General features: G+C 50.1%; 5 protein-coding genes across 5 annotated transcripts; 4 read left to right on the forward strand and 1 right to left on the reverse strand.

The window, feature by feature from the left end:
• Window positions 1-98: 98 nt before the first annotated feature.
• On the forward strand, window positions 99-1,619 carry QC763_204570 (uncharacterized protein; the record flags this gene model as incomplete). The annotated part of the gene is made up of 1 exon (XM_062909495.1): window positions 99-1,619. One exon carries the CDS (start codon window positions 99-101, stop codon window positions 1,617-1,619), a length of 1,521 nt encoding a protein of 506 aa, XP_062768287.1.
• A 1,688-nt stretch (window positions 1,620-3,307) lies between these two features.
• On the forward strand, window positions 3,308-6,273 carry QC763_204580 (uncharacterized protein; the record flags this gene model as incomplete). The annotated part of the gene is made up of 3 exons (XM_062909496.1): window positions 3,308-3,635; window positions 3,666-5,720; window positions 5,789-6,273. The coding sequence occupies 3 exons, from the start codon at window positions 3,308-3,310 to the stop codon at window positions 6,271-6,273; spliced, it is 2,868 nt and encodes a 955-aa protein (XP_062768288.1).
• A 56-nt stretch (window positions 6,274-6,329) lies between these two features.
• Window positions 6,330-8,397, reverse strand: QC763_204590 (uncharacterized protein; the record flags this gene model as incomplete). The annotated part of the gene is made up of 2 exons (XM_062909497.1): window positions 6,330-7,337; window positions 7,405-8,397. 2 exons carry the CDS (start codon window positions 8,395-8,397, stop codon window positions 6,330-6,332), a joined length of 2,001 nt encoding a protein of 666 aa, XP_062768289.1.
• An 881-nt stretch (window positions 8,398-9,278) lies between these two features.
• On the forward strand, window positions 9,279-10,808 carry QC763_204600 (uncharacterized protein). Its single transcript, XM_062909498.1, has 3 exons — window positions 9,279-9,773; window positions 9,822-10,477; window positions 10,536-10,808. Exons 1-3 carry the CDS (start codon window positions 9,580-9,582, stop codon window positions 10,709-10,711), a joined length of 1,026 nt encoding a protein of 341 aa, XP_062768290.1. The 5' UTR covers window positions 9,279-9,579; the 3' UTR covers window positions 10,712-10,808.
• A 458-nt stretch (window positions 10,809-11,266) lies between these two features.
• Window positions 11,267-11,803, forward strand: QC763_204610 (uncharacterized protein; the record flags this gene model as incomplete). Its single annotated transcript, XM_062909499.1, has 1 exon — window positions 11,267-11,803. The coding sequence occupies one exon, from the start codon at window positions 11,267-11,269 to the stop codon at window positions 11,801-11,803; it is 537 nt and encodes a 178-aa protein (XP_062768291.1).
• Window positions 11,804-12,596: the final 793 nt, after the last annotated feature.

Genomic DNA, 12,596 nt, shown 5'->3' on the forward strand with positions numbered 1-12,596 from the left:
CCTTGGCCGGCGCACGCGGAATGCTGACTCTTTTTTTGTTCTAAAGAAGCATTACACCGCATGCGAGCTGTTTGGTCGCTTCCCTTTCAAGTCCATTGATGCTGGGGATCATGGCATCACAGCCCTCTTGTTGGGGCATATTCCCCACACCAGCCAACAATGAGCTCACCAGACACACTATCTACCATGATCTTAACCCAGCCTGCCAGGAAATCCGCCTGCTCAGAGTTCATCTTGAGGAAAAAGATGGCTTTATCCGGTGTGAGCTCCTACCAGCAGCTAGTCTGTCCAACATCAGAGGGCAGTACACGGCAATATCCTACTGCGCGGGAGACCCTAGGAGAACCAAAAAAATATTCGTCAACGGCATCCCGTTCAATGTCTTTGAGAATCTTGCCCATGTCTTGGAAATGACAAGGAACTTCTGGACCAAGACATTTCCCGATAAGGAGTGCATAATCTGGGCCGACCAAATCTGCATTAACCAGTTCAACCTTGCTGAGCGCTCACACCAGGTCGGTTTCATGAGGGGTATTTACTCTTCAGCGGCGCAGACCTTGATATGCCTTTCCACCACCGACGTTGACCCTCGTGGAGTTGAGTGGCTGGTGAAGCTACACCAAAGTGTCGATCCTGATGGCGACTTCTACCAGTACTACTTCCACCTTGAGTACTACCTCCGAACCAATCTGGCCAACAAGCAATTTGCCGACGATTGGTTTGCATTTTACGATGTCTTCAACAGCCCATGGTGGATGCGAACTTGGGTCTATCAAGAGTTTATTTCATCCTCCAACATCTATTTTTTGTATGGCAAATCATCTGTTCCCTGGAAAAGACTGTCAGAGGTACTCCCGACACTTCAAAAATACAGCCACTTCCCCTACTTTGGCCTGACTATTACTGAACGCCAAGCACAAGTCGCAGACACAACGAACATTGTCAACTTTTTTGTAATCAGTAAACTTCGGTTTGATCGGGTTGGGCCATTCGACTTGATGGATCTGCTTTCTCAATCTCGACATCTTCAGAGCAGCGATAGCCGCGACGGGATCTATGCTTTCCTTGGTCTTGTTCGTGAGAGCTACGGGATCATTCCAGACTATTCCCCTGAGAACACTATGGAACGGCTTTTGGTGGATATTGCAACGCGGATTGTTTTGCAAGACAAAACATTGGATATTCTCTCAGATGCGAGCAGGGTGAGAGGAGAGCTGTCGCCACGACTTCCCTCTTGGGTTCCAGATTGGACCACAAAGACTTGTGTCAGCCTTATTCCAAGAACCATCCGAGATACAAGTGACGGATCAGTCGCTTTATTTCCTCGAATCGTTCAATCAGGGAAGCTAGAACTTCAAGGTTTCCATATCGGTGTTTTCAGAAAGGGAAAGCTTGGGTGGTACTTCCCCAACAGTCGGGACAGATTTCGTCATGATGGTGAAGGTCGCGAGGAGTTGTGGGATATTGTCGGGGCTCAAGGTCCATTTGTTTTGCGTCACGTGGGGAATCAGTATCATCTTGTCAGGGAAGCACAGAGAAATAAACCTGCTGGATATAATAGCGTGGAGGATGCTGTTCAGAGACATGGGTTGCAAGCGCAGACAGTGGTACTCTCTTAAGATACTTAGTTTCTGTTGCCTTTGTTGTTTATCACTGTCAGGTTAGGTACCAGACCTAGCACCTACTGTATTCTTCGACGGGAATATTGATATCAGGTATCACACCAGCGTCACAGGAACCGAGTACCTCTGCCCCCTGTTCCCCAACGGTGCGAAGAACAAGCAAGGCCTGCGAAACAGCTGGCACATTCATATTGGAACACTCGAAGTCTTGTACCACTTCCCTTCTTTAAGGTAGACTATGCAAACTACTATATCCCTTTTGGTAATGAACTGTAGCCCGGGTAGTTTACTCCAGCTACGACGTTGTATTGTGGCTGCATGATAGCATTTTATAGACTTATAACGATTGGCAGCTGAGATACGAATGCAACCTAGGTACCTAGCATAATGTAACTCTGATACCCTTCTTTTTTTACCTCTGCACCTTTGCACTCTGCCCTGCCACTCCAGAGCCAGCTTGATGTAATTGCGCTCGGCACGTTGCCTGAATCGGGCCTTTGAAATGCCTTGAAGTTTGTAAGACTGGAAGTTGTGATGACATGGTACCCAGTTAATAGGCATTAATGCCTCATAGTCAACGATATCTATTCCATGCACGATGTTCTAATCACCAGAATAAAGGAGACTGATCAGCCTATTCCAACCCTAGGTATTCCCTCATTCATCAGTCTCCAGGGTAATATCACAAAAACATTTGCCCTTGGAAGGTCATCCTCTAAGCGCAAGCAAGATATTAGGATCCGCGCCTATGCATTGCTCAGCAGCATGTTCACGGCCAAACTTCGAGTTAGGACGAACGTTGCAGCATGCTACAAACCCATACCTCTCAGGACTGGATTCTTGCTTATCATGGCACTGTAGTACGTTCACTCCCTGACTGAATGTACCTATCTTACAGCTGACAACGACTGGGAAGTATCTGCTGTCTTCTCGCTCTCGTGGAAACAGCTCTTCAAAAGTTTTCCATCTCTCATGATCGATGAACCGTGCCCAATGACACCGCCTCTTTCGGGTACGGGTCTTTTGTCAGCGCTCCGCTTATCCCGCCGCGACAAACAACGCGTGCCATATATGCTCTATTAGATCTACAACCAAGATGGACACTTGCAAAAGGATTAAGAGCCGCCAACACCACGGCCAATGGTACAGTCCCCAACCCCTCAACAATCGCACCCAGTTCAACATCTCTGGTCGTCAACCCAACACCTACAGAGTCAGGTCCACCGGCCTGGATGGAGGCACTAGAAGGGCCATTTCGATCTGCTGGGCGGAACGCCTACTTTTGGGATGAAAGTGTGTCGTCAGGAAACAATACGAAAGAAATATTTACAGAAAGGAGCCAACTCAATGGTCGAGCACCCATTCCACCCCTCGACAATTGGGGCCGGCTACTGGGCCCACGTCACAGCTTTCGCTTTTTGGTTACGGCAGGGGACTATATCAGCCCCGATGCAAGCTCTTTTCGTAACCTTCTGGCCATATGGCACGACCCCTTGGACTCCCAAGCTAGCCTCGCAGTCTTGAGACGTGATCTAGGCCTTATTGACGAGACATACGAAACCCCAGGAAAGGACGGGTCAGATTACCTCAGGAATCCCCCTCAGTCCTGCACAGTGGTGTGCAGTGGGTCAGCACTTATCTTTTTGGACCAGACTTGTTGGTTGTCGTGGTATATCACCTCATTGATGTGGACTTATACCTGTACAGACACTGTGCAGTTCCAAAACACGCATTGTTTTAGCTTGGTTGCAGACTTCAACAATGGACACAAAGATCAGCCATGCAGCAGTCCGGATCCCAGTGGTTTGGAAGGAGATGAAGCGCAGAGCTTATTATTTGAGTCAAATCGTCATGAAGAACAAGACAACAAGAGCAGTACTGCTCCTGATACAGTCCAAAGAACAACCTTTGCATCATCGATGACCTCTTCATCCTCTGCAACTTTTACATCATCGGTAGCCTTTTCATCGTCACCAGCTTTTTCATCTTCAATAAGCTTTCCATCGTCAACAACTTTCTCATCAACAACTTTTTCATCAACAACTTTTTCATCAACAACCTTTTCATCATCACCAGCCGTTTCTTCATCATCAGCAGCATTGCTGACCTTTCAGCCGCCCATGACAATCATCACCAGCATTACTCATAGCGGTTTCAGCCATGGCTCCTTCAGCACATTGACCGAAAGTAATAGTCAAACCGACAACACGGTTAGCCAGCCCACAATACAAACATCGACTTCATCACCAGACAAGAATAGCATTAAACCGTCAAAATCTCAACCAGAGGAGTTCACAGACATTGGTAGTGACCATATTGGTACAACCGTGGAAAGCAAAGGTACAAGTAGGATCAACCCCGATAGTATAACATCGACCAGGCGCAGTCTCGAGGCAAGCGACCAGTCAACAACTCCCTCTAAGAGTTTCGCGGCCACTACCTCTACTTCCCAGGTCACACAAGAATCAGGGGTTCGGGATAGCCTTTCAAGGATCAGCGAAACAAAACAAACAACAACACCACACTTCAATGCGTCCCAAACTACGACGCCAACAACCCTATATGCTGACTCTCTACCGATAACATTATTGCAAATAAAAAGCTTATCATATCCAGATGCGACACAATTCCGACAATTGGTTGGGTCTCAATCAAGTCAAAAACATCATGATAAGACAATCAGCGGTGCTTGGCAATCAACAACATTTCCTAGCATGGACAAACCCAATAGTGCAGGCCAATCACCAGTTTCAGACACGAAAACGAGGCCCCCAGCCGTAAAACTACCCAAAGAGCCTAATATGAGCGATAGGTCAACCCGCTCTTTAATTGTCACAACAGAAGCTTCCCACAGTCTTGATTCTCTCGAGAACGTCGCCAGCCTAGCTCTGGCACAAAAGGCAACAGTCAGCCAACCTACAGGCTCGGTGAATGGAACAAGGATAATCACTGCATTACAGTCGCACAAAGAAGCCATCAACCTGTCCACAACGACTTCTTTTCCTACGGATGTCAGGACTTTGGCCGCGATAGCCATCCCTACTTCCGTCACAGACCTACATTCTTCGCCATCGACAAGTCATAACCCAACAGAAACAGTCAGTTCGGTGATAGGTGGAGCACAAATACCGCCTCTTTTTCACCCTGTTTCATTGGGAGACTATTTCCTAGCTGCATACGTGCCTGTAATGATCACGTTGCCCTTGGCAGCTTTGGCACAAATATTGAGCATGGAGGTCAAAGCACTTGCTCCCTTCCACGCACTCAGTAGACCGATGGGTGCGGCAGCTACAGACTCCCTGTGCCTCCCCACAGGTGGCTTTCCGGGGATCTATAAAAGCATTTGCCTTTGCTTCCGGCGTCAAGGTCGACAGCCCTTATTATTTCTGGTCGATCTGCTTGTCTGGACCACGGCCATCATTGCCTCGCTCTCTAGCGAGGCCTTCGGCATCAAGCTCCATGGCAAATGCAAACACGACGATTTCAGAGGATGCTACATGGGAATCGCAGTATTCGGCACTCAAAGCCGAATCATTCAGAGTCTACTGGGCTTCGCCTTGTGTCTTATTCTGCTAATTATGTATCGGCTCCGAAACTGGCAAACCGGCATTGATGTGCCCCATGGTCGAAGTGTCGCAGCCATATCTATGCTCGTTACTGAACCATGCACACGCAGAGTCTTGCAGCACCTCAGGCCCGATTCCCACACCGGAAGACTCAGTAACAAGGACATGGCACGCCAGCTTGAAGGGTACATCTTTAAATTAGCACCCATCTCATCACACCTGACTGGTTACAAGCAGCTTGTTTCGTCAAGGCCCACACAAGCATTACGCAAACCCAAACCACAAAAGACACCAACTGCACGCCGCTCCAGAATCACGGAATTCGTTGACCACCTTCCACAAGGCTTTCTCCTTCAATTCCTGGTCATCCTCGGTACACTCAGCTTCATAATTCTGATAATATGCTATGAAACAATTACGGGAGCCGATTCTCCGTTTGAGCACTTCATGAACTCTCAGGGCTTCGGTGTGAAGCTCCTTTTTGCAGGACTGGGTGTAGTGATATCTCTCTTTTGGGATGATTATTTCGCGCGTGAGTTGTCTCTGACATTTCTAACCCAGCAGTTGAACCCAAGCTAACCCATCATCCCGACAAACAAGAGGTTGCACTCAAAGAGCCAGACCGCCAATTCAACCGCTGGCCGTGCCCTGCCAAAACCTCTTCCGTTTTCCTAGTCTCCCCACCGACCACTGCCTTTGCCGCCCTGACTCCTGCTACCCTTCACAGACGCCAGTTTTTTCTCATGTGGGTTGCCTTTGTCACCGTTCTGTCAAAGATCACGCCATTATTGCTATCCAACATCCCATTCAGCCCCTGGCTCACCTGGGAGACACATCGTGTCTGTACTTGGACCGCGGTTGGGATCTTGACAACAATGATCTTCACATTGGGGTACGGTCTTATACTTGTCAAGTACTCCCGATGGCCGTCGCATCCAGGAAGACTCGGTGGCATCATCTACTACCTGTTGACAATGCCGTCTAACAGCAATGGAAGAACACCGATTTTACGGTTTCTTGATGATGGAATGGCACCAGGAAACCATGTGGAGGATATTGAACTTGGAAATATCCAAAGTCGTTGAAGCTACAAGCTACCTATACGGTATCCTAGAAACAATCCAACTCATCATGATGGACATTACCCAGACTTCCTCGGAGTAACATCAACTCCCACTAAATCACCAGCCCTATACTCTTCAAGAACCTTCATAAAGGACAAGATGCCCTCCGACCAAATACCCATCCTAGCACTCTTCATCATCTCGGCAGGATCCTGATTTGGCTTGTTGAACTCGCCCTCCGAAGTGGTATAACCTGGCGTGCACACGCTAAGTGCAGCAAGATTGGCAGCTCGCTTGACGGCTTCCATCGCCCAGCCCTCTTCAGCCTCTACTGTCGGGTCAATCACGGCGAGCCCCCCAACCTTTTCCTCGGCCTTCTTGATGAAGTGAGTCATGTGTTCAGCCGCAATATCCAACGTCTCAGTGTTGTTAGGAGACTGCCCAAACTGAGCAGTCGGCCCAAAGAAAAGGTTAGGAAACCCGTGGCTGATAACACCATGGAGAGTCGAAGCTCCCTGAGCATCCCACTTGTCGTCGAACGACTTTCCACCACGGCCAAAAACATTGATTCCCGTCCGTTTCGCAGGGTTAAGACCACCATACGCAGGAGACCGATATCCAGTGCTGAGAACGAGGATGTCGAGCGGATACTCCTTCCCTTGCACGACCAGCCCTGTGCTAGTAGCAGAGTCGATACCCTTTCCGTCTGTGTCAACCAAGTGAACGTGAGGGAGGTTGAATGCCTGCAGGTACTCATCACTGAAAGTTGGACGCTTGCACCAAACAGGGTACCAAGGCTTGAGCGCCTTTGCTGTCTCCGGGTCCTTGACGATCTCATCAATGCGAGCACGAGCCTTTTCAGCACGTGGCAGGTCCAACATCAAGAGGCCCCCAACATGCTCGCCAATCTTCTCTGGAGTAGGCTCGATGATCCCAAAGTTGGGAGAGCCAATGATAGCACAATAGGCAGGCGCCTCGGTCCATCCACAGCCCACCATGTTGACTTGCTCCGGGGGTGCGCAGTTGTTAAGGTAAGTGACCCAGTTATAGCGGCGCTCGCGTTGCCATCCTTTTTTGTTGGCGATCTTTGTTTTCCTTTGTAACTGTTAGCCCGATTTCGAAGTCTCCCCCAACAAGATCAAAGAGCTGTACTTGCCATTCCTCAAGATCCGTTTCCTTCTGACCACGCCAACTCACCGACGAAGGCGTCCGCTGGAAAACATACACCTCCTTCGCAAACTTTGCCAGCTTTGGCACAACCTGAATAGCCGTCGCACCAGTCCCGATAATCCCCACCCTTTTCCCTTCCAATCCGGTCAAATTCTGGTCCTCCTGCGAGCCACCCGTAGTCCCATAATCCCAGCGAGATGTATGGAACATCGACCCCCCAAGGTTCTCCAGTCCCGGTACCTTGGGAACATGAGGAATCGTCAAAACACCCGACAAAACAAAGAAATAATTCGCCTGGATATTCAGCTTCCTTTCTCCCTCCTCTGGCCCCCTGTTTTCCGTCACAGCCACATTCCACACCTCCTCCTCATCACTCCACCTGCAATCCGTCACCTCCGACCTGAAAAGCGCCTTGTCATGGAGATCCCACTTTGTGGCAATCCTCTCAGCATGCTCACGCAGCTCAAGTCCCGTAGCGTATTTTTGCTTAGGAACATACCCCGTCTCTTCCAACAGCGGCATGTAGATATAACTCTCCACATCACAGTGCAGACCAGGATAGCGGTTCCAATACCAAGTACCACCATATCCACCACCGGCCTCAATGATACGGAGATCATCAGGACCGTTGACGAGACCAGCTTCGATAAGCTTGACAGCGGCGATGAGACCGCCGTAGCCGCCTCCCAGGATGACGAATTTGTACCTCCCGCCATCCTTGACAGCGGGGGTTTTGGCGTTGAGAACTGCGTGGTCGACCCAGGGATCTTTGCCTAGGGAATGGATGCGGGCGTCCTTGGCGTCCTGGAGGTCGACGTACTGGGCGAGGCCGTCTGAGCGGAAGCGTTTGGAGGCTTCTTCAGTGTATTTTTGTTGGATGCTGGCGAACTTGGCTTGCATGGCTGCCATGTCGGGGGGGGCTCTGTCGGAGCCATTGGTGCTGTCAGCACTGGGGAGGACCTCTGAGGTCGTCATGGTGTGAGGTTTGAAGAGTTATCTTTGCCAACCAGGACTGAAGATACAGATAACGGTAACCAAAGAGAGAGGAACGGATGGCTTACGAGTTCCAAAACAGGGTGTCGTGCAAAACTTTTACTTATGTGTCTCCCCCTGGGAAGCCCTGGGTACGAGTACGAACAGTTTATATACCAGAACGAGTACGATCGCGAGAATGGTAGGACGGGATCGGGTTGCCTGGTGGTGTGTCTCGCGGTGCTCACAGTGTGTGGAGTGTGTGTGTTCTGGGCTCCAGGATCTACCGGCTGCAGGGGCGTTACTGATCTCATATTGAAGGTCTTGGCGGATTGCGAAACCAGGAAAAGACAGGTCGGCCATGTCGCATTGCATACTGTACATTCCTCCTGTTGTTGCAACACACATCGCCAACGCCCTGAGTCTCGGGGTTTAGCAGCTGTCCGATCCCAAGATTAACCGCACTCTCCCGGGCAGGATGAAACAGAACCTGCCATCTTCTTCGGCGTCCGGCATCAATCCGAATAATCATCTGCTGGGGGTCCAAGACAACTCACCGCTCATGGACTTGTCATGTCTCAAGCCGTTCCTTCACATTCTTCAGTTGCCCCTCAATAGATCGCCATCCCGCTCCGTGCAAGCGCCAATCATTGGCCGTTTGGAATATAGGGTTACAGACAAAGTTCTTACGCGAGGCCCCATGTCGATAAACGCACAGGTCACAGTGCGGGGTGGATGGGCCGTGTACATACTGCATCATTATTTGTGTACTCCGTAGGTAGTTTGATGACTTTTGTCCAATCGTCAGACACCAAGAGGAGAGTGAGGGGTCAAAAATGCAGATATCGACAGTCTCCCATCGAATCCCCCGAAGGCATACAGGAGCTGATAAGGTCAAACTCCCAACAAGGGTTTCTACAAGTTGCGTAATGCATCATGCTAAACTCTTGGTGCCCACGGAAGTTAACAAATCACCAACAGCTCAGCAGGGAACCAAAGTCCCCAAGGTGCCAACCGCATCAAGCGTTGGAACTGGACTCATGTGGAGCAATCCCAACATGAGACACATATAACTTGCTCAACCTTCCCCCCTTCACCACCATGACCCCTCTTGTCTTGTTATCGAACAGGTCGACCTGCATAAACAATACACCAATAAGAACCAACAACTAAAAAGCCACCAACATGCCTACCGACCCAAGCTCCGTCCCAAACTTTGACGACCTCCCCGCAGTCGATGGACACCCTCAGGGCTGCGCCTGGGGAGTCTTCGACAAGGACGGAAAGAAAGACCACTACGGTACACTAAACTTTGTCACACCTGAAATCGTAGCTGCTGTTGCCAAAGAAGTCACAGATGGCATTTCCATCTCTCTCAAGTATGTGTGCGGATTCTCCACGCAAAATAGGCACTAACAACCCCAAAGCTGGCCCCTAAACGGCATCAAGTTCCCCTTGCCCGGCCGCAAAGCCCCCGTCCACAAACCCGTTTCCCTCCGCGAGGCAGGGATGGAAATCGATGGCTTTGACGACGAGCTCGAAATCAACACCCAATTCTCCTCCCAATGGGACTCCCTCTGCCACTGCGTCCTCCCCTCGGGCGAGACCTACAACGGGTTCAAGCCCTCTATTGAGCTCCTTCAAACAACCACCACTGAGGGCAACGAAATGCCCACTATTGATCACTGGCACTCCCCCGCCAAGGGCTGCCTCGTTGCCCGTGGCGTCTTGATTGACTTTAAGCGCTATATTGATGAGACCACTGACAAGACGTATGACCCCCTCGATGGTCATAGGATCACCGTTGAGGAGATCGAAGCGGTGGCGAAGCATCAAGGGGTGGAGATCAAGCCAGGGGATGTCCTGATTGTTCGGACGGGGTATACAGAGTTTTTGGAGAATCCAACTCCGGAAGGGTTTGCCAAGATGGCTACAATGTCGCTTTCTGGCGTCCATGGCACGACTGAGACGGCGAAGTGGTTCTGGAATAAGAGGATTGCGGCTGTTGCTTCGGATGCGCATGCTTTTGAGGCGCTGCCGCCGTTGAAGGAGAATGGGGAGGTTGGTGCTGTGTCGGATTTGGGTGAGTTCTTTGCCAGCTTTTTGAACACAAAACGAATGGGTTTGCTGACAGAGAACAGTGCTGCACAAGTGGTTTTTGAACTACTTTGGAACACCCATTGGTGAACTTTGGGATTTGAAGGCGCTGGGAGAATATGCCAAGAAGAAGGGCAAGTACAGCTTTTTGCTGACAAGTGCACCGCTGAATCATCCTGGACTGGTGGCTTCACCACCAAACGCCATTGCCTTGTTCTGAGCTGCTTCCAAATTTGTCAGGCAATTGATGACTTGTGTGGGAGCACAGAATTCAAAATAAAGAATAAGAAGGAAAAGCCAAACCAAAGGCTGGCTCACACTGTCAGGTTATGGACAAATAAAATAGACCGAAATGTGATGAAAAAGGGTTAAACCGCCTTCGATTACCCATATTGCCTAACTATCTCTGTTCACCTCACGATACACGAATAGTACGATAAGGCCGTCATAGTGGCTGGCTGTTAATTCCTGGGATCGAGTGGCAACATTTAAAACTAGGATGATAGAATTCAAATAATAGGTAATGGACAGGGAAGTTCGTTAGATGGAATTCAGACTTTGAACACTGTGAGTTTCAACTTTGAACGCCGCTTCCTACTAGTTTGAAGCCTCGAACCGATTTTCAACGTGTCCGAAGCCGCAATTCCCGGAGCCACAACTCCACCCGCCTCCTCGGCACTCCGGCTCCCTCCTCAACCTCACCGCCGGTACCACCGTCTCTCACAAATTCACCACTTAACCACCCCAAACCTTACAAACACCACCACCCCTCAAAATGTCGACCTACACCCACCCCTCCGACCCCTCCACCCTCTCCCACGTCCAATCAACCTGGGACTTTATCCGCCCCAACTCGTCCATCTACAACCACCTCCTCTCCGACATCCGCCTCGTCGCCGCCACAAAGGGGCGCATCATCGCCCACCTAGACGTCACACCCGTCCACACCAACTCCAAAAACATCCTCCACGGGGCAGTAAGCGGGACGCTGTGTGACTGGGCCGGGGGTATGGCGATTGCTGCCGAGACGGGGCTGCAAAAGACGGGCGTGAGCACGGATATGCATGTTAGTTATTGCTCGACGGCCAAGGTGGGGGATACGTTGGAGATTGAGGCTTGGGTGGGCAGGGCGGGGAAGAACTTGGGGTTTACGGGGTTTGAGATTAGGAGGGGGGTGACAAATGGAGAGGGGAAGAAGGGGGTTGTGGTGGCTATGGGGAGTCATACCAAGTTTCTATTGTTTGGGCAGGGGAAGAGTGAGATAAAAGAGGAAAATAAGGAGGGGACGGTTGAAGGGAATGGGTCCGAGTAGGGGATTGGGGCGAGGGCAACCCTGAAGACATAGACTTATAGACAGTTACATGGCTGACAAAATGATAGAGGCAGCCGCTGGGGATGAACATGCAAGCCAGTATGACTCTAAGAATAGTTTATAGATGTTGAATGTATACCTGTGGCACTTAAAGATAAGGTAGCCAATAGACCTTTAAAGATGGTTCACATGCCTTTCAAGATAAGGTCATGTCTCTGAAATAGTTGAACGGTCTTCGAAATATAGTCGAAGGCGTTTCTTTTATCTTTCGAGACCTTGAATCTACGTTACAGAGAAGATTAGCCCCGCCTAAATTTTAACAACATTGCTGGCGGCGGTTCCCAATCAGAGTCCCTAAAGGCAAACCCACGCTCATGCCTGCCACCATGTAACGGTGCCTTCTCAAAATATGGCGGGGTTGATGCCAAACGGATGAAGCAGAAACTATCGCAAATCATCAGAAGAGGCCCGTGAAAGAGCTCGAGGGGGGGTGTAAGGGTCACTTAGCAAACTTGAAAATTTAGTCCCGCTCCTTATCTACCTACCTAGCTTCATTCCGCCATTCTTCTTTTGCTGTCCGCGACCGCACCCACTCCCTACATATAATATCCACATTCAATTCTCTACATCCTTCGAACCACGCACAATGAGCCACCTAACATCCTAAGAAGCGCACACCCGCCTAGGACATGGCGAGGGCATCGACCAGAACACCATCTGCAACTGGTTCCCCGACCTCAATGTACGCAAACGTTTCTGCCAGTTCGTCATCGACCAAGACGGCGCTGCTCGG

This window comes from Podospora pseudopauciseta, assembly GCF_035222475.1.
Source record: "Podospora pseudopauciseta strain CBS 411.78 chromosome 2 map unlocalized CBS411.78m_2, whole genome shotgun sequence".
Taxonomy (NCBI): Eukaryota; Fungi; Ascomycota; class Sordariomycetes; order Sordariales; family Podosporaceae; genus Podospora; species Podospora pseudopauciseta.

What these genes read in the sequence shown, in the direction of transcription:
- QC763_204600 (XM_062909498.1), top strand. Translation starts at nt 9,580, where the DNA reads ATGCCTACCGACCCAAGCTCCGTCCCAAACTTTGACGACCTCCCCGCA. An exon ending in GGCATTTCCATCTCTCTCAA is followed by an intron (nt 9,774 to 9,821) that starts GTATGTGTGCGG and finishes ACAACCCCAAAG; the next exon opens with CTGGCCCCTAAACGGCATCA. An exon ending in TGGTGCTGTGTCGGATTTGG is followed by an intron (nt 10,478 to 10,535) that starts GTGAGTTCTTTG and finishes GACAGAGAACAG; the next exon opens with TGCTGCACAAGTGGTTTTTG.